The sequence below is a fragment of the Amphibalanus amphitrite genome, unplaced genomic scaffold, assembly GCF_019059575.1.
Source record: "Amphibalanus amphitrite isolate SeventyFive unplaced genomic scaffold, NRLGWU_Aamphi_draft 000681F_arrow, whole genome shotgun sequence".
Taxonomy (NCBI): domain Eukaryota; kingdom Metazoa; phylum Arthropoda; class Thecostraca; order Balanomorpha; family Balanidae; genus Amphibalanus; species Amphibalanus amphitrite.
Window position 1 is genome coordinate 263,539 of NW_024882175.1, and position 18,632 is coordinate 282,170.

Sequence of the window (18,632 nt, forward strand, 5' to 3'; positions counted from 1 at the left end):
AAGGAAACAAAGGCAGTCCGCAGAGGTCAACAGACAAGTTTTTCAATGACGTCAAAACGCTCGCAAGACTTTGAATCACTACTTACCTCGAGAGTTGACAGAAACGGCGCATTGGTCTTGTGAACACGAAACTCAATGCTTGTGAATTGCAATTGCAAGCGAACTCCGTTCGCTTCGCTTCACCCTCGAAGCCACAATTTACGCAAAATTAGACAGTTCGAGTGATATTAATTTCGAGTTATTGTGACATCGAGAAATCTAGATATACGCAAAATGGCGATTTAGTGGTAAATTTGAAGTCAAAGGGGTCAAAAAGGTCACTTTGGATCAGGTAAGGTCACTTTGGGTCATGTCAGGTCAAGTCAGGTCACGATAGGTCATGCCAGGTCACAGGGGTAGCTTAGGTAGGTAACGATAGGTCACCCCAGGTCACGATAGGTCAGGTCTCAATGCTTATTATCTTATCTATGACCGTGGTGAATTGGCCACGGATTGGCATAAACACAATTTTTAACAGATTTTTGCGATTAGACTTCATGTAGGTGCGAACTTGCAGTCAAAGCTTTGTCAGCATTCAATTAGCTCTCAAATGATGTGATGTCATAGCAGTGTATTGCAAAAAAAAACTACCAAGATTGAGATCAAGATTATAACTTCAACTAGACATCAGACAAAACAAGACGAGATACCTATAAGCCTTGGGCATTTTTACCTACCTACCTTACCTTACCTTCACAGTGATCGGGAGGGAAAAGGCCACTTGGCCTGGAGATCCCGTTCTTGATGCTTACCAAGTAGATGCTTACCAAGTAGATCTGTAAGAGGCAAAGGGAGCAGGATGCTCATAGGATGCTGCCTCTCTCCGTAGTCTTCTTGATGTGCTTGTCATATTTGTTCTTGAATATGTTTACATTTTTGCTGGTAACGACTTCTTCAGGCAACTTGTTCCACTGTTCAATTACTCTTGACGAAAAGAACATATTTCGTTTAAGCGTGCGATGCCTTGGCTTCTGGAGTTTGAGAGCGTGCCCCTTGTTGTCGCCTGTCTCAAGTTTCAAGAAATCTTCTCCTGCATTGACCATATCAAATCCATGAATCAATTTAAACACTTCTATCATGTCGCCCCTATGTCTCCTTTCTTCCAGACTTGTCATGTTCAGTTCCGCCAGACGGACTTCGTATGGTTTGGCAGCCAATCTTGGTATAAGTTTCGTGGCTCTCCTCTGAACCTTCTCTAACTTGTTTATGTCCCTCTGGAGGTAAGGTGACCACGCCTGAATGGCATGTTCCATTCGAGGTCGCACGAGTGTCTTATAGATAGGCAGGAACATTTCCTTGTCCATACATGTAAAGGTTTTTCTTATCCTCCCCAGCATGGAGTTCGCTGCTGCCGCGGCCCTGGTCACTTGCTCGGATGCTTTGAGGTCAGGAGTAACAATCACCCCCAGATCCTTTTCTTTAACAGTCGCCGTTAAAGTCGTTCCTTGGAGAGAGTAGTTGTAGCCTGGATTCTTGTGACCAAAGTGCATCACCTTGCATTTATCCTTGTTGAAGTCCAGCAACCATTTTTGACTCCATATTTCTAGTTTGCAAATGTCCTCTTGAAGAATGGTTCCATCTCTGGGGCATCCAATCCTTCTGTAGATTTTCGCGTCATCTGCAAAGAGTTTCCCAGGAGAATCCAAATTCCTCATCAGTTGGTGACATACCAGGGAAATAAGCTAAAATTAGAGCGCTCTATTTATTGCTCCTGCACCATGTTGAAGAGATACCCCTAAAAGCGTGATCTTTTATCGGCCCTTACGCAGCAAGGCAGTAATTCTCAGACCGGTGGATGGTATCAATAGAAAGAGAATGCGTCAAAGATTAACATGAATTAATTAAAATAACATTAAAATGTTAATTAAGCGTGGAAATTAGTCCCAAACATAAGCTAATTATTGCTCCTACCTCGGCGACGGCGCTCCCCGCAGTCGGCGGAGAAGCTAAAATAAAAGCCACCATCCTCCTCCGTAAGTCAATTTTAGAGCGGCCGAGTGGGCCGATGCGGGGCCACCAAACTGAGGTGAGACGTGGCTAGTAATTGCAAACCGCCATAGAAATCAATATCTTAAGACGTACAATATGGGATGATTACTCTGAAGCTGGAGTGAAAGCATGAGTAGATTGCAAGAAACGAAATGCATAGATTGGTTGAATTATGTACAATAGGCACAGCTCAGATGAAGCCATTTCTATGATGTTGACATATGACATAACCCTTCCTCTCCTCACCTATGACCTAAGTGCATTGGCAGTTACCGGCATAGTTTTTGAGCACGAGTGTAATTCGCCATCGGACCGCAATACATGTTGCTAGGCTGCTGCAATTACAACGAGCATACGAATACTGCCTTCATTTGTAGACGTTTGTTTTTTAGGCGGTCTTTGACGTGCAAGGGGGCATACCTGTCGACAACTTGAGTTTCTCCGAATTTCAAAAACTCCCAGAATTTCAATTCCTTATGCACTGTTGTAGGTACAGCTATGTTCACAAGTTTTCGTTTCTTCCTGTTCTAAAAAGGATGATATTTGTCGATTTCGTGCGTCGCTGATAGGAGGGTGCGTTTAATAATTAGGCCCAACGCTTTCTGCATCCGCGAGTACCTTCAAAAGGGAACAACAGTTTCCATTTATTACACTATGGGACATGTGACAAAATGACCACTGGAACACGCATGAAACGGAGCTCATATTCCTAAAAATGTCTACAATCACTTCTTTTCTGACACTATTAGCAAATACCATCTCAAGTTAGGTGGTTGACAGACAGTCAATGGAGATCTGGGGAGACTGAGTGATGCCAATTCACCACTTAACTGATAATGAGGGCCGAGGGAAGAGAAACATGCAACATGCACAACTGACAACTAGACAAGTGACAAAACACTACCACTATTGCGCAGTGCACAACAAATTACAGCAGCCAGCCCAAAAATGCTTTTGGTGGCTAATTGCAAAACAAGTCACTAATAAATGTCTTAGTTGCAGCTGAACACTGCACAATAATCACACTGTTCACACATTGAGTGAGATGCCACAGGTGGTTTGAATCACACTTTGGTTCAACTGCAAATCTGAAGTGTTGTCATGAGGTTCATGCCTCCATGATCACAGCACTTTGGTTGTGGTTGGCATAACACTTGTAGTCTGCAGAGTTCCACATGAACGGCAGACACCTCATCTGGTGGTCTTCATGTTGCTCAACTTCTTCAGGAGGCAAATGTCGACCACCCAGCGGAAGCATGGTCCTGCAGAAAAGAAAGGTAATGCATAAGGTACAAACATTATCTGCTGAAACAGCTCCTTCTGTTGGCTGTTATTAAACTTTTAACATAGGTAACATAACAACATGTATTCCATGTATATTACATTTGTTGAAGTAAAATACTGCCGGCTATTTCAAAACCAGAAAATGAAATTATATTGTGGCATAATTCACCTGCTCAGCTATCAGTATCAAATAATAATTAATTTAATATTTGGCATATTCTATATAACACATTCATAGTATATTCTACTTCACGTCACAAGGACTCACAATCTTTCTGTTGGGTGTTTGATTGACGCATTAACTAAGTTTGTCTTAGGTTTTATTATTGCAAAAAATTCATATTGCATTATTGTATCAAAATACTGCCAGCAATAACAAAACAAGAACATGAAATGCCAATGAGCAAGCCGCCTTTCCTTAAAAGTTAAAATGGATTACTTTGAAAGGAATTTTAGTTTCTTTTAAGGAAAAGGAGAAATGATTATCAGGTAATTATCAGAAAACCACTCAACCAGCAAGTGGCTGGGTGGTTTCACAGCAAACATCAAGCCAAAACATATGCTTACATCTATCTAACAATTGAGCCATTTGACTACTGCAAGGATATGTGAGCAAAATAAGAATCCAATTATCCAATGTTGACTTCCTTGCAAAGTTTATGCCTTATTTTATGAAAATGTGTCACTAGAATATGATACTAATCATCGAATATTATTTAATTTACGATTTATTTCGATCGGAATGCACATGGAGTCCCGCGCCATTTTCGTCGACGATGAATATGATCGTGTTTCATGAAGAGATAAGGGGTTTCAATGGTCTTTCAAAGCAATAATTTGATGCAAAAATTTGTAGGAAATAATATGAAGCTGGTTCAAATGGCCATCAACCATTTAAAACACCGAAAATACTCACAACTCCGTCCCGACGACCACGCAGCACCGCGCACGCCACACTACTGGCACAATGCCAAAACTGCTGTCACAGCGTAAATGTTTTTTTTTTCTCGATTGCAATTGTGGAATTATTTATTAAACAGAAGATGATCTTTCCGAAAAACCGACTGATTTCATACACAGATGCATGGAAAATAAAAAAATCCCGGTAAGTTTATTTGTATTGTTTTGTCGATTTTGACATGCTCCTAGTTTGCAGCCATATTTCGATATGTTCTACAGGGAGTTCAGAATTATTTCAGGACCAATCTTTTCCTCATTCATTTTCCCGTCGATCATGAAATTTTTAGAGCGGAACAATTGGTTTCCAGGCGGTCCGAGCGGTTTTTGTGAGAATGGTGCAAAAATCGGCCTCATTTTTAGAGCCTCGACACCAGCTCAACACAGGACCCTATGGGAGACGGTGAAGTAGCGGGAGCAATAAATAGAGTGCTCTAATTTTAGCTTATTTCCCTGGTGTGTCACCGACTGTCATGAGGTCATCTATGTATATCAGAAAGAGGGTCGGTCCTAAAACACTACCCTGGGGTACTCCGCTCCTGACAGCTCTCCATCCCGAGTAGCAGCCTCTCACCACAACCCTCTGCTCACGACTCACGTTCTCTCAGGAAGCCAGTGATCCATTTTGCAACCAGACCATCTATGCCCATTCCTCGAATCTTGGCAATGAGATGTTCATGGGGAACCGTATCAAAAGCTTTTCAGTAGTCCATGTAAAGGGCATCTACACTCTCACCTTCATCGAGGGCATTTTCGAGGTCAAAGAAGTACTCCAGTAGCTGTGTGAGGCAGGACCTTTTTGTACGGAAACCATGCTGATGACTGCTCAATAAATTGTTCATCTCCAAGTGTTCAACCACCCTCTTTCTGATCAGTTTCTCAAGAGCCTTGCATGCAACAGATGTCAAGCTGACTGGGCGGTAATTCAAGGGATCAGAATGCTTCCCTTTTTTGAAGATGGGCGTAACGTTTGCTTGTTTCCAGTCTCTTGGCAGTTCCCCAGACTCTAATGACATATTGAAGATGCTGAGTAGAGGTTTTGAAAGGCTGAGTGCACACTTTTTGAGCATGATGGGGTGTAGGCCATCTGGTCCAGGTGATGATGGTGTCTTAAGTCCTTTCAACAGAGTCATTACCTCATCTAAGTCTATATCACATATCTCAAGTTTGGCTCCCGTAACTTGAGTCACAGCTGGTGGCATTGTTCCTTCTGTGTTGGTAAACACTTCCTGGAACTTCTGGTTCATTACATCACAAGTCTCTTCCAATGATGTTGTCAAGCTCCCGTCATCTTTAGTCACTGTCAGAACTTCTTCCTTGAGCGATGTCTTGCTCCTGGCGTAGGCAAAGAAAGCTCTGGGATCTGATTTGATTTCATGAGCCAGTTTGTGCTCAAAGTTGTACTTGGCCTCCCTCACCATCTTGGTCGTTTCATTGCGTATTTTGGTATATATGTTCTTCAAGCGTATAGACTTTCGGTTTTTCCTGAACCTGGTCCAAGCACTTTCTTTCTTTTGTATTTGTTCAAGCACACGTTTGTTGGTCCACTTCTTGTGATGGTTTTTGGCTCTCTTAGGGTACAATGGTATTGTCTTGTTCACAACACAATTATAGTGCCCAATAAAAGTACCCCATGCTTCCTCCACATCCTTGCCTTGAAGCTCTTCATCCCATTTGATATCATCAAACATCTTATTTGCTTCATTGTAAGAGCCCTTATGATAGTTCCTCTTTTGGTGTTTGTTTTCACAGTCAGTGATCCTCTCAGAACATTCAACATAAAAATTAAATATTAGCACACAATGGTCACTTGAACCAACTGGCGGCTTGAATTCCATATCATCAGCCTCCAGTGCATCTTTTGTCAGCACCAGATCCAGTGTTGACGGTTCATCATCACCTCGGGACCTAGTGAAGTTTTTCACATGCTGTGTTAGATAGGAGCTTTCACACATATCAAAAAATTTAGCTTGTTCACTGTTCTCACCTCCAATAACTTCAGCTCTCATCCAGTCTATTTCTCTAAAGTTGAAGTCCCCACATGTAAGCATTTGTTCATGTCTCTTGGCACTGATCATTTCTATTGACCCCCTTACCATTGCATTATAAGCATATGAGCTTCCAGGTGGTCTGTATATGCATACGACGTTGACCAATTTCTTTCCAACTCTGAGCTGGCAAACCACAGCCTCTATCTTGCCCCAGGACTCAGCAAACAATTCAGTAGCAGGCCAGCCATTCTTAACCATGATCAGTACACCGCCTCCCGGACCTGTGACTCTGTCTTTCCTGAATAGGTTGTAAGCAGTACAGTCAACATACTGAGAAACAACAGAATCAGGTGTTAATTTTGTTTCAGTAATGAACACTACATCTGGGTCTTGCTGCTGTAAAATTACATTCAGTTCTGCTCCTTTCACAGCATTCAGTCCATCAATGTTTGTATACATACATTTTAGTTTGTTGTTGTCCCTGCCCCCTTCTAAACAGTTCCTGTGAAGGTTAACAGTTGAGGTTTTCTGCTGCTCTGTAAACACATTGCACATGTCAGTGGCAACAATCTTTGGATCTTGGGTTGCTGAGCCTCTATTCTTCTCTCGGGATAACACTTCCCCGAAAGATTTTGTGTGTGTCTCTTCCTTTTGCTTTTAGCTCTTCCCTCAGTTTGTATTGCTTCTCTCTTTCTTCTTTGTTCATATCTCTGTTAATGTAAACATGCCGGAACCCAGCATCCCTGAGTCCAAATCGCTTTTGGAACAGTCTATTTGCATCTTCTTTTGTTTCAAATTTCACCAGCAGAAGGCGAGGACGGTGCATGGCACTACCAGGGGCAGAGGCTTCGGTGAGTGAGGTTTGGTTCTCGTCTTTTTTGCCAAGTCGGATGACCTCAACAATCTTCAAGTTTGGACTGTCACCACAAACTGCCTTACTCAGGTCAATAATGCTCGAGCTCTAGGACTAGGACAGTCTGGGCTCTTATGGGTATGGAATGTCATACTTCAGGCTTTTCCAGTGTTCGTCCAGCCTGGCCTTGAACTGATTGACGCTGGTGGCAGACACTACAGAAGCTGGCAGAGAGTTCCAGTCATTCACGACTCTTGTGCTGAAGGTGTTCCTCCTCGTGAGCGTTCTTGCGTTCGGTTTCTGCAGCTTCCACTGATGTCCCCTTGTGCGGTCGGAGCTGTGTCTGGTCGGAAGCGCTTCAGGAGCCACTGACATGCCACCATGGAACAGCTGAAACACTGTCACCATGTCCCCTCGGCGACGACGATAGTACAGCGACGGTATGTCGAGTCGGCGCAGACGCTCGGTGTATGGGAGATGTCTGATGGTGTCAACCATGCGAGTCGCTCGACGTTGTACCCGCTCCAACCGTTTCTGGTTGACTCTGCCAAATGGCCCCCATACAATGTTGCCATACTCGAGGAACGGTCTCACCACAGACTTGTACAGCAGAGGCAGCGTGATCACGTCGAGGGTAGCAAATGAGCGCCTCACAACAGCCAACATCTGGGTCGCTTTTGCAATGGCAGCAGCAGTTTGTTGGTGGAACTTCAGGTTCTCGTCGATAATGATGCCCAGATCCCTCTCTTCGCTCACGCTCTCAATCGCGGCGTTATCCAGTAAGTATGTGTGCTCAGGATTCAGACCTCCGACATGCATCACTTTGCACTTCAACACATTGAAGGGCAACAGCCACTTCTTCGACCAGTTGACCAGAGCGTTGATGTCAGCTTGAAGGCCGGCAGGGTCACCTGTCACACGACGGTAGAGTTTTGTGTCGTCTGCAAACAGCTTGACACAGCTCGACACTTGCTGGGGCATGTCATTGACGAAAATCGTGAAGAGGGCGGGACCAAGGACAGATCCCTGGGGGATACCGCTGGTGACGGGGACCCAGCCAGACCTCGATCCCTGCAGCACAACCCTCTGAGTACGACCAACAAGGAAAGCCTCAATCCAACTCAGCAGCTTCCCCCCGACTCCATAGGCGCGCAGCTTACTGAGGAGTCGCTGATGCGGCACCGAGTCGAAGGCTTTGGCGAAGTCGAGGTATACGACATCAACTGGGTCACCATCTTCCAATGCAGCACTCCAATCTTCCATCACCTCCAGTAGCTGACTGGAACATGATCTCCTCGGGAGAAATCCGTGCTGAGCCGCATGCAGCAGGCCACTGTCCGTGAAGTGTTGAAGAAGATGGTCGCGAATGATGGACTCGAGCACCTTTGACGGAATGGACGTAAGGCTCACTGGACGGTAGCTCGCGGGGTTTCTGCGGTCGTCTTTCTTGTATATGGGGACTACTTCGCCAATCTTCCAATCAGAGGGGAGACTTCCTGCTTCCAGTGATTTTGCAAATAGCAAACTCAAGGGTACGGACAGGGGGCCTGCAGACTCGCGGAGCACTCGGGGATGAATAGCATCCGGCCCTGGCGAGCTAGTTGGCTTCAAGACCGCCAGCTTAGCCTCAACTTTCTGTGGCGATACATCCACGTCAACCAGTGGGGGTCCCTGGAAGTTGCATGGCAGAGCTGGGGGAGGCTCAGCTCCCTCTGAGGTGTAGACGCTGGAGAAGAACCTGCTTAGTACTTCAGCTTTTGCTCGGTTGCTGGACACAAGCTCGCCGTTGTCATCCATCAGGTCTTCAACACGGCACCTAGTACGCAGCCTAGAGTTGGCGTACCTCCAAAATGCTTTGGGGTTCTGTCTGAGGTTCGATGCCAGCTTTGACTCGTGGTCCCTTCGAAGTTTTCTCGTCAGGCCCCTAAGCTGATTTCTGCACCTCACAAACCGGGCATGATCCACGTTGTCGAGAGTTTGACGGTAGACGCCCCACAGCACCTGCTTCCTCTTTCTCAGCTGCATCGCCGCCCGATTCATGTAGAGGTTCTTCCTGGAGTGGGCGCTTCTCTTGACCGAACAGTCTTCAACGTCTCCGGTTATTTGCGACTTGAACGATTCGTATGCTTCTTCCAGGTCCAGGTTTCTGATATCATCTGATTTCTGATTTCTGATTTCTGATATCATTTTAATTAATTGGTAGGCTCTTTTCTGGCCTCGGCTCTAGCATCGAATCATTGTAATGGTTTATTTTAGGGTAAAATACAAGCTCTGTGTGAGGCTGCTCCATTTGACATTTCCAGTTGCTGACCTACCATGCACCTACCATGCACATTCACTTTTCTAATTGAAATGTCACATTCTTTGATCTGGCGCTGTTCGGTCGCAGTTTTTTATCAGCAGGCTGCAAGCATGCTGCTGTTTCTTGGCTCCTCATTGGTCGAATTCATGTGGTCTATTCATTCGACCAATGAGAGGCCAAGAATCGCCAGCAATAGCTTCCTTATATGAGAAAACCGACAGTATGCTTATAAAAAATATCAACTGAATAGAGCTCCTGTCAGGGTCTAGGTGGTCGAGTTGTGGATGCCAAGTCCATTTTCACTTTGCAATACTACAGGGATGATGTTGAAAATACTGGATTCTTATCACATATTGGTCAATGGTCCTAGCGGCTAGCAGCCACCAGGCAGCAGCTAGCCTACTAATATGATGAAGGACACTATGTTTCTAATCTTCTAGTAGGGCCTTAGGGTACTTGTAGAGTAGATTAAACCATGCCTGTGAGATCCAGCATGGTTTATATGGGCTGGTGCAGATTTGTTCTCTGCCTCTTGGGGTCTGGGGCTGATTAGCTCTGCTGCCATGCTCAATATTCTGGGTGTAACACTAGCATTTCAATGCAAATGACTTATGCTGATAGTAATAATGATGTGGGTAGGTTATGGCATTGATAATTTGAGACAATTGAAGTGTTTCATTTTCCAGAACCTTGAGTGGAAAATCACACCTAATGGGGAAAACATTTTCATCCCAAATATAAAAAGTGGCTATCTTTGAGAGAATGTCTCATGCATTCAAACAACCAGGATACATATGACAATGACTAATGATGGATGGGGCATCAGCCAATAGCCATCAACGTTATCTTCTTCCAGATCTTGTCAGGATCATTACACCCTGGTTTATAAGTTGGCATGGAAATGGTGTTGCACCCTTTGTGAAAATTCTTAAGGTATTAGCATCCCTTTACTCATTCTAGGAATCTTTTTCTTCTTTATTGGCATGCCCAACTAAAATCAAACTTAAGAACACGACATTTGTCATTGATCAAAGACATAATGAGCTGCAATTTTTGGTATGTATGTATTAGCCCTAAGAGCACCATTAATGCTGTTTTATCAATTATGCCATGCTATTGAGTGTTCCCAGTACCCCCCATATTGTATTAACCCGCGCCCTGCTGGGGGGGGGGGGGTGTTTGAACACCCCCCCCCTTGTGGTTTTTCGCGAATATCTCAAAAACGGCGGCGCGGAGCGCCGCCGTTTTTGGTACACCTTACCATACATCAATTCTACACATGTTGTGAAAATTTCAGACCAAGGTCATTCAAGGTCAGGTCACCAGGTCACTTGAAGTGACCTCACCACATAAAAACTTTCAATGTCTGTCATAGCTACACCGAGTGACCGATCGCTTTGAAACTTTCAGCGATTGCTAAGAGCAATAGCATGTATAAAATGTATATCTCAGAATTTTGATATCGATGACCTAAGGTCAGGTCAATTTTGCGACCTCCCCATTATAAGTCAATGGGAGAAAATTGAAATGCGCCTCTTTTGGATGAAAGACATTATAAACACTCCCAAACACCGAATTACAAGTGGTTTAGACACACTGAACTTGAAAATGGTGTCCGTGACCCTTGTTTATGCCCTGAGGTCATCTTAGGTCACGAATGGTATCTAGCAGTTTTTCGCAAATAACTTTTGATAGAGGCATGCTAGAGCGATGAAAACGCCTTAGATGTGTTCAGCTCGACGATACGGATCGACTGATATGCAACATGACCCTTTCCGGTCAGGTCATGACCTTGACCTGAGGTCAAATTTTCAAGTTGACCTTTCAAGGTCAAGTCATAGTTCATTCGATGCGTCTTGACGAGAGGAACACGATGCCGGTAAAAGTAAGCTCGTACAAGGCTTGGGTCAAAAGTTATTGCAGAAAAACTGTTTTCGAAAAAATCGGCTATTTTTACAGTTTTTGCCCCCTGCAGGCAAAACCGTTGACGTTAGGTCAAATCTGAGAGAATTACTCAGAAAGGGCGTTAATAGGGCTATCGAATGCGCTTTTCCGCGGCGCTGTAGCTCTATTGGTTCTCGAGTTATTCGTTGGCTTCTTGGAAATTTTCGACATTCGACCTGGAAATCGGCGAAATTTTGCCTTCAATGACCTCTGGTGACCTGACCTTTGACCGGACCAAAAAATTGACCGAAGTGATTTCGTCATTATTTTTTACGCTCTTTCGAACGCCGCCTTCCGCGTATCGCTACGTGGCCCAGGAGCCGAGTTACAAGGGGGGGTGTTCAAACACCCCCCCCCAGCAGGGCGTGGAAATCCAGGACCCCCAGCAGGGCGCGGGTTAAGTAAGACTATGGACACTTGATAGGGACTAGTCCAGCATTGAGATGAGGGTGGAGGTGTTTATGGTTCCTTAGTGTTTTGACAACTGTTTGATCTGTATCAACTTCATCTGATCATCCCTATGAGAGCTGTGACGGTTCCATTTGATTGCCTTCTGTCCACAGTCCACAGCTGCAGTAGCTTCACAATTTTCATGCCAAACCAACTCTTCTCTTTACAGGGAGGCTGCCCCTGCAAGATTCTTATACCTGTGATGAGCAACTGAGCTTTGGTATCATTTTTGATTGTCAATTAGGTATTGTACTTTGGTTACTTTTTGTTATGAAAAATCAAATCACTGGTTGCACTTATGTCTGCCAGTAGCAGACAAGGTAGGTGGCCACAGCCCCTTTCAAATGTTTGTCATGCTAGTTCCGTTGCACAATGCACTTGTTAGGTCTCACAAATGATAGTAAAACCTCACCACTTCTTACAATAGCCCTTAAAAGGACTGTTATCCTGGAATTTACTAGCAGCTAAATGAATGTTGTCCACTCAATGTTGTTATCATTCTGATAGTAAAATCATTGCCAGTATGGTCATACTCAAATCTGGTAGGTACCTATCAATATTAGCTTTTTTATGAAATCGTTATCGTTGCAGCTATTGAAAACAGAAAGATCCTAGAAGAGTTAGAGGCTCGGAAAAAGCAGATGCTTTTGAAACCAGGGGCGGTTCCATCTGCATCGGGAGCTCCCAGTACTCCAGTGAGTGTTATCCTCATGTCTCCCGTTTAATTTATCACCGTTGTCAAAAAATCATTGCGATATAACGATGCGTTTCTTCGCCTTGTTTTTTTATAGCTGATGTGTATGACGATCCTTTTATTCTTTCATATTTTTCCATGTGTTATCTTATTCTTCGTTATTTTCATTCTCTTTCTATTGCTCTCGGCTCTCGCTTTTTCATCTATTTTTGCCGAAGATGGCTAACACATGTCTGCTTGTGCTGTCAGGTGGGTCCGGCCTCTGCCGGAGGCCATCTGCTGTCGCCAGCGCAGCGGCAGGCGCTCCAGCAGGCCAACAGCTCCTCGTTTGGCTACTTTGTACCTCAGGAGTCGCTGTTCGGTAACCTGGTGATGCCCGTCATCCCCCGGCTGGAGCCCGCCGGCGTCCGCAAAGACAAGTAGGTCCGCCCGCTCGTGAGCGCCGCCCGCCGCCATGGCCGTGTGCATGAAGCTGTGGCAGCTGGAGTCGCTGCTCCAGCAGCTGGATGGCTTCGAACGTCCCAAGGTGAAACTGGAGCAGTACGTGACGCCGGCGCACATTGCCGCCTGTCTGCTGCACACGGCGCAGGCTTCGTTCGGTGACATCGCCGGCCGCGCGGTGGCCGACCTCGGCTGCGGGCCGGGCGTGCTGGCCGCCGGCGCGGCCGCGCTCGGCGCCGGCTCCGTGCTCGCCGTCGATATCGACGAGGACGCGCTGGCCACCGCCCGCGCCAACCTGGAGGAGGCGGAGCTGCCGGCCGTCGATCTGCTGCAGGCCGACGTGCAGGAGGTGGCGCAGCTCTGGCGGCAGCCCGTCGACACGGTCATCACCAACCCGCCGTTCGGCACCAAACGCAACGCCGGCGCCGACATGCGCTTTCTGCAGGCGGCCCTGGAGCTGGCCGGCTCGGCCGTGTACTCGCTGCACAAGCGGAGCACGCGCCGGCACGTGCAGCGCCAGGCCGAGCTGTGGGCGGCGCGCGCCACAGTGGTGGCCGAACTGCGCTACGACCTGCCCAGCACGTACGGCTTCCACCGGCGCGCGTCTGTGGACATTGAGGTGGACCTGTGGCGCACAGTGCCCGGCCGGTAGGTCGACAGCGGCGGCACGGCCGCCGCCGGGGCTTCGTACTTTCCTGGCGATAACACATTTCCTCTCTGCATTCCTAACAACTATCATTCTGGGATATTGTGTGTTGTGGATTACGATGTTTGCATACTGTTTTCAGTTTTTACTTCTTACTTTTTCCATGTGTAACTAGACTTATGCTCAGTTAAGCAGATAATATGTGTTCAATTGTCTCTGACCAATGTTGTTGATACACTGTGCTGGGAAATAAAGGCGATATGTGGAGGTGTACAGCCGCATATTATGGGTAATTCTGGTCTGAATCGCTACACCTCGCACTGATAGGGAAAGCAGTGATGTATGAAACTCTTGGAGTGGGGTGGTAGCGCTATCTCGCTGACGTCCTCTCGCCAGTCGCGGTAAACTGCAATACGCTTTTATCGTCGCGAATCAATGATGCCGTCTGTGTGAAGTCTTGTTTACCTTCAATTTCATTCAATGATAGCCGGGCAGTTAAGGCTACTGAAAGGTCATGCAGGTGTTGGTGCTACTGCCTTGTGCGGTATAGCAGTCACCGGTAGGTACGGTTCGACTGCTATGAGCGGTACAGCTGTCTCTATGTAATTGCTGTGGTGCTACTGTGGTATGCCGTATAGCAGTGTTCCGTAGGGTGTTACTTCTGTGTGCGGTGTAGCAGTCTCCAGCCATATGGGTGGTGTTACTGTGTTGTGTATGGTATAGCAGTCTCCATAAGGGACCGTGTTACTGCTGTGTGCTGTGTAGCAGTCTCCAGTTGCTGTGGTGTTACTGTTGTGTGCGGTATGACAGTCCCCATTAGGGAAGGTGATACTACTGTGTGCGGTATAGCAGTCTCCAGTGTCTGCGGTGCTACTTTTGTGTGCGGTGTAGCAGTCTCCAGTTTAATGGGTGGTGTTTCTGTTGTGTGCGGTATAGCAGTCTCCAGTGTCTGCGGTGCTACTTTTGTGTGCGGTGTAGCAGTCTCCAGTTTAATGGGTGGTGTTTCTGTTGTGTGCGGTATAGTGCAGTCTCCAGTGTCTGTGGTGCTACTTTTGTGTGCGGTGTAGCAGTCTCCAGTTTAATGGGTGGTGTTTCTGTTGTGTGCGGTATAGCAGTCTCCAGTGTCTGCGGTGCTACTTTTGTGTGCGGTGTAGCAGTCTCCAGTTTAATGGGTGGTGTTTCTGTTGTGGGCGGTATAGCAGTCTCCATTTTCTGCGGTGCTACTTTTGTGTGCGGTGTAGCAGTCTCCAGTTTAATGGGTGGTGTTTCTGTTGTGTGCGGTATAGCAGTCTCCAGTGTCTGCGGTGCTACTTTTGTGTGCGGTGTAGCAGTCTCCAGTTTAATGGGTGGTGTTTCTGTTGTGTGCGGTATAGCAGTCTCCAGTGTCTGCGGTGCTACTTTTGTGTGCGGTGTAGCAGTCTCCAGTTTAATGGGTGGTGTTTCTGTTGTGTGCGGTATAGCAGTCTCCAGTGTCTGCGGTGCTACTTTTGTGTGCGGTGTAGCAGTCTCCAGTTTAATGGGTGGTGTTTCTGTTGTGTGCGGTATAGCAGTTTCCAGTGTCTGCGGTGCTACTTTTGTGTGCGGTGTAGCAGTCTCCAGTTTAATGGGTGGTGTTTCTGTTGTGTGCGGTATAGCAGTCTCCAGTGTCTGTGGTGCTACTTTTGTGTGCGGTGTAACAGTTTCCCGTGGGGACGGTGATACTGTTATGTGCGGTATAGCAGTCTCCGATAGGTAGGTATGTCGATACTGCTGTGTGCGGTATGGAAGTCTCCATAAGGGATAGCATTACTGTTATGCTGTATAGGAGTCTCCTGATGGTACGGTGCCTTGTGCGGCGTAGCAGTCTCCATAAGAGATGAGGCTATTGTCGTGTGCGGTATAACAGTCTCCATGAGGGAAGGTGGTACTACTGTGTGCGGTATGGCAGTCTCCCTAGTGGACTGTGTTACTGCTGTGTGGGGTATAACAGCCTTTATAAGGGATGGTGCTACTGTTGTGTGCGGTATAGCAGTCTCCAGTAATGGCTGTGCTAGGTGTTGTGACGGTCTTAGGACTAGCGGCAAACGGCTTTTGCCTGCAGAAAGCCCAAAGTTACATAACTTCTCAAGTTTGCTACACACCCCATTTAATATTATTCAAATGTATATTTGACGTGACTCGCTCGTAAGTAAGACGGGTTATCTTGGGTAACACTTTACACTGGATGATCGTAGATAAAGCACGATGACTAGATATATACCCCAGCTAGCCCAGACTTACGAACACGTGTCGCCGATGAATGAGATAGACACAGTCACAGGAAAATAAAAATCAAATCAACACCTGAGCGCACTAACAGCCACTCACTACACCGATGGCTCCGGTTTGGCGCATTGCACTTCCCGTCAGTGTACTGAAGCTCCTGCTGTTGCCATTGCTGCTACTTCTAGCTAGTATCTACTGTCCTACTCCCGCTCCGGCTCCGGCTCAAGGACGTCATCAGTGACGCTGTCGTCTGCCTGCAGCGCGGTGCGCAGCCGGCGGCCGACCAGCTGGTTCAGCCGCTCGGGCCGCCAGCCCTTGGGCTCGGCCACCTTGACGGCGAGGTCGGCGGCCGTCAGCCGGCAACCAGCCGCCAACTCGCGGCGTGCCACCACCGTCTTGCCCAGTTTGAGCCAGCAGGCGTGCTCGCTGGGCTGGACGGCCTTTGCGGGCGTGCCGAGCGCCAGCTCCAGCCGCCGGATGTCGGACACCAGGGCGGTCAGCTGCGCCGGCTCCAGCGAGCACGCGTGGTCAGAGCCGCGCCAGCTATGGTCCAGTGTCACGTGACGCTCCACAATCTGTGGCGACACCCGCGCAGCTGTAAGAAGCGTTCCATTACGCCCATCGACATGCACGTAATGTAATGATTATTGGCCAGACAATCTAAATATGTAGATTGTGCTTACGGTAAAAAAAAAAACCGTGAATGTAATCCTGACGTATCGGTGTGTCCTTAAGAGCGAAGGAAAACATTATACAATGATCCTCGGGCCGGTCCGAGCGGTTCCCACCTTTGCGCCCAGCGCGACGGCCGCCACGGTGATGGCCGTGCCCTGCTCGTGACCCGAGTAGCCGATGACGGTGCGCGGGAACGCCTGCTGGTACTGCTGGAGCACTCGCAGGTGTACGTGCTCGTCGGGCGTCGGGTAGGCGGAGGTGCACTGGAGCAGTGCCAGCTGGCTGGTGTGCCGCAGCACTAACTCGTACACGCGCCGCACCGTCTCCAGCGACTGCATACCTGTCCGAACACACGCGCACATCAGTACATCTGCACCAGCGTGATACGTAAAAACGTAAAGGAGAAAATCCGTGAGATATCTCCCAAACCAAACCGATTCAATAGCATCCATATTTGGGACATTTTTCGTTGGTCAGAGACAGTCTGTGGAGCCCATAACCCGTATGAGTTATTTGCTGACACTTGTCATTAAAGCTTACAGGAGCATACCGAGCGAGAGATGCTCTTTGAATAGTCCGGCTCTCGGATGGAACAGCGACGGCCTAGTGGTATGCGACCCCCGCCCAGTCTGCCGACGGGTCCAGTGGAGACAACCCCCTCCAACCCAGCCTGCCGCTCACCGGTGGAAACGACCACGGGCCGGCCTCTGCCGGCGATCTCGGAGATCATCGGTAGGTTGTCGGCGTCTCCGGAGCCCACTTTGACGAACGGCACGTCCAGCTCCTCCAGGAACTCGGCCGAGACCGGGTCCATTGCCGAGGCCGTGAACAGGATATCGACCTGTGTACAGGGTCGATATCCACTTACACTCCATCAAAACACCGGGAGATCCCCCGTCAAACACAGCGTCCCATTAATCGCATTTAGCGTATCAATCATCGTTACGCATTAAAGTCCCAAGATAACGAGGCTCGCGGCGCGGGTACCTGCCTGTTTGGCGTACTCCTGCAGCTCCCGGTAGGCGCTCCTGCTGAGCTCCAGGTGTGCCTTGTGCTCGCCATAGGTGGCGCCCCACGAGTGAGGTCCCTCGTACGGCCGACGGAGCGCCGAGCCGGCAAACTTGTCCGGCAGGCTGCTCTTCTGCAGCTTGACACAGTCGGCGCCGCATCTCTGGAATGGGTCCGGCCGACAGCTGACAGTGTACACTCAGTGACAGTAACAGCGCTTTCCTATTCATTTTCGTGAAGCTCGGCAGAAAGATACACTGGTTTTGCCTCGGGTAGATGCGAGGCTTTCTTAGCAGTCTTACACGCCAGGGTCTGCTGCCCAGACCCGATGGGTTCACGTTCCGACCCGAGTGCACAATGCACATATCGATAAAAGGCCGACATCCAAATTCCAAGTCCACTTTTCGGACCCCGGATCAGACACGTCTGAGTGTGAGCGCAGCCGGCACGGCGGCATTGCGACGGTAGCTACTTACCTTCGCCATGTCGATCATCCGCTTGGCGATGTCGACGTCGCCCTGGTGGTTCTGGCCGATCTCTGCGACGATCAGACATGGATGGTGGCCGCCGATGCGCCGGCCGCTGCCACCGGCGAGCTGTATCGTCGGCCCGGACATGTCGGCGGGCCGCCTCAGACCACCCGGTCCCTCACCCTATCAACTCGGGGTACCTCGGTCCGTCTCCCCTCGCCGACCCACGGTGCCGGCGAGCGCGGTCCCTCACCCTCCAGTCCTTTCCACCTTCCCAGTACTGCAGCACGGGAGATTGTGAGCTTCGCTTGCGCTGCCGCGATCCACGATCCCCCAGTGCTTATGGCGCCGAGACCACGATATTCCTCTGCCGCTAACGACTGCGGTCTTTAGCCGCTCATATTGTCGGCCGATTTATCTACCGATCGCGCTCACACGCCCTCGTCTGCTGATAAGACAAACGTCCAGCGAACAGGCGGAGTCTTCACTGGCTGCTGTCAGCCACCTGCCAGGGTTTGCAAGGCTGAGGTTCGCCGCGACCACCCGCCGTCAGTCTGGGACCGGGACCCGCCGGCAATGCCTCAAGCCCCTATCCATTGCAACGCGCACCAAATGCTCCAACTACGACTGGGGTATCACCAGACA

The 18,632-nt window shown here is 48.3% G+C and overlaps 3 protein-coding genes across 10 annotated transcripts in view; 1 reads left to right on the plus strand and 2 right to left on the minus strand.

Moving 5' to 3' along the window:
* The window catches only part of LOC122364531 (peroxisome assembly protein 12-like), a 22,303-nt gene extending 20,719 nt beyond the window's left edge, over nt 1–1,584 (minus strand). The window contains exon 1 of one of the 2 annotated variants that reach the window (XM_043334979.1): nt 807–1,584. The gene's annotated coding sequence lies outside the window, so the exon portion shown is untranslated. Of the gene's footprint in view, nt 1–86; nt 251–806 lie in introns of those variants that run through there. The other variant, XM_043334981.1, reaches the window with a different exon arrangement.
* LOC122364532 (rRNA N6-adenosine-methyltransferase METTL5-like) lies at nt 109–13,865 on the plus strand. 7 transcript variants are annotated; one of them, XM_043334983.1, is made up of 4 exons: nt 109–331; nt 11,979–12,129; nt 12,401–12,504; nt 12,753–13,865. In XM_043334983.1, the coding sequence occupies exon 4, from the start codon at nt 12,958–12,960 to the stop codon at nt 13,594–13,596; it is 639 nt and encodes a 212-aa protein (XP_043190918.1). In that variant the 5' UTR covers nt 109–331; nt 11,979–12,129; nt 12,401–12,504; nt 12,753–12,957; the 3' UTR covers nt 13,597–13,865. The 7 variants fall into 7 exon arrangements, with proteins under 7 accessions (XP_043190918.1, XP_043190924.1, XP_043190922.1 ...); XM_043334982.1 differs by lacking the exon at nt 109–331 and adding an exon at nt 501–542; XM_043334984.1 differs by lacking the exon at nt 109–331 and adding an exon at nt 4,235–4,417.
* A 1,849-nt stretch (nt 13,866–15,714) lies between these two features.
* Nucleotides 15,715–18,546, minus strand: LOC122364536 (sialic acid synthase-like). The gene is made up of 5 exons (XM_043334996.1): nt 17,994–18,546; nt 17,501–17,680; nt 17,191–17,350; nt 16,623–16,849; nt 15,715–16,409 (listed from the first exon to the last, which is right to left on the minus strand). Exons 1-5 carry the CDS (start codon nt 18,132–18,134, stop codon nt 16,035–16,037), a joined length of 1,083 nt encoding a protein of 360 aa, XP_043190931.1. The 5' UTR covers nt 18,135–18,546; the 3' UTR covers nt 15,715–16,034.
* Between the last annotated feature and the right edge of the window lie 86 nt (nt 18,547–18,632).

Coding starts and splice junctions, on each gene's coding strand:
- LOC122364536 (XM_043334996.1), bottom strand. CDS start 18,134: ATGTCCGGGCCGACGATACAGCTCGCCGGTGGCAGCGGCCGGCGCATC. Junction 16,850..17,190: donor GCCCGTGGTCGTTTCCACCG/GTGAGCGGCAGG, acceptor GTGTTCGGACAG/GTATGCAGTCGCTGGAGACG. Junction 16,410..16,622: donor CCGTCGCGCTGGGCGCAAAG/GTGGGAACCGCT, acceptor GTGTCGCCACAG/ATTGTGGAGCGTCACGTGAC.
- LOC122364532 (XM_043334983.1), top strand. CDS start 12,958: ATGGCCGTGTGCATGAAGCTGTGGCAGCTGGAGTCGCTGCTCCAGCAG.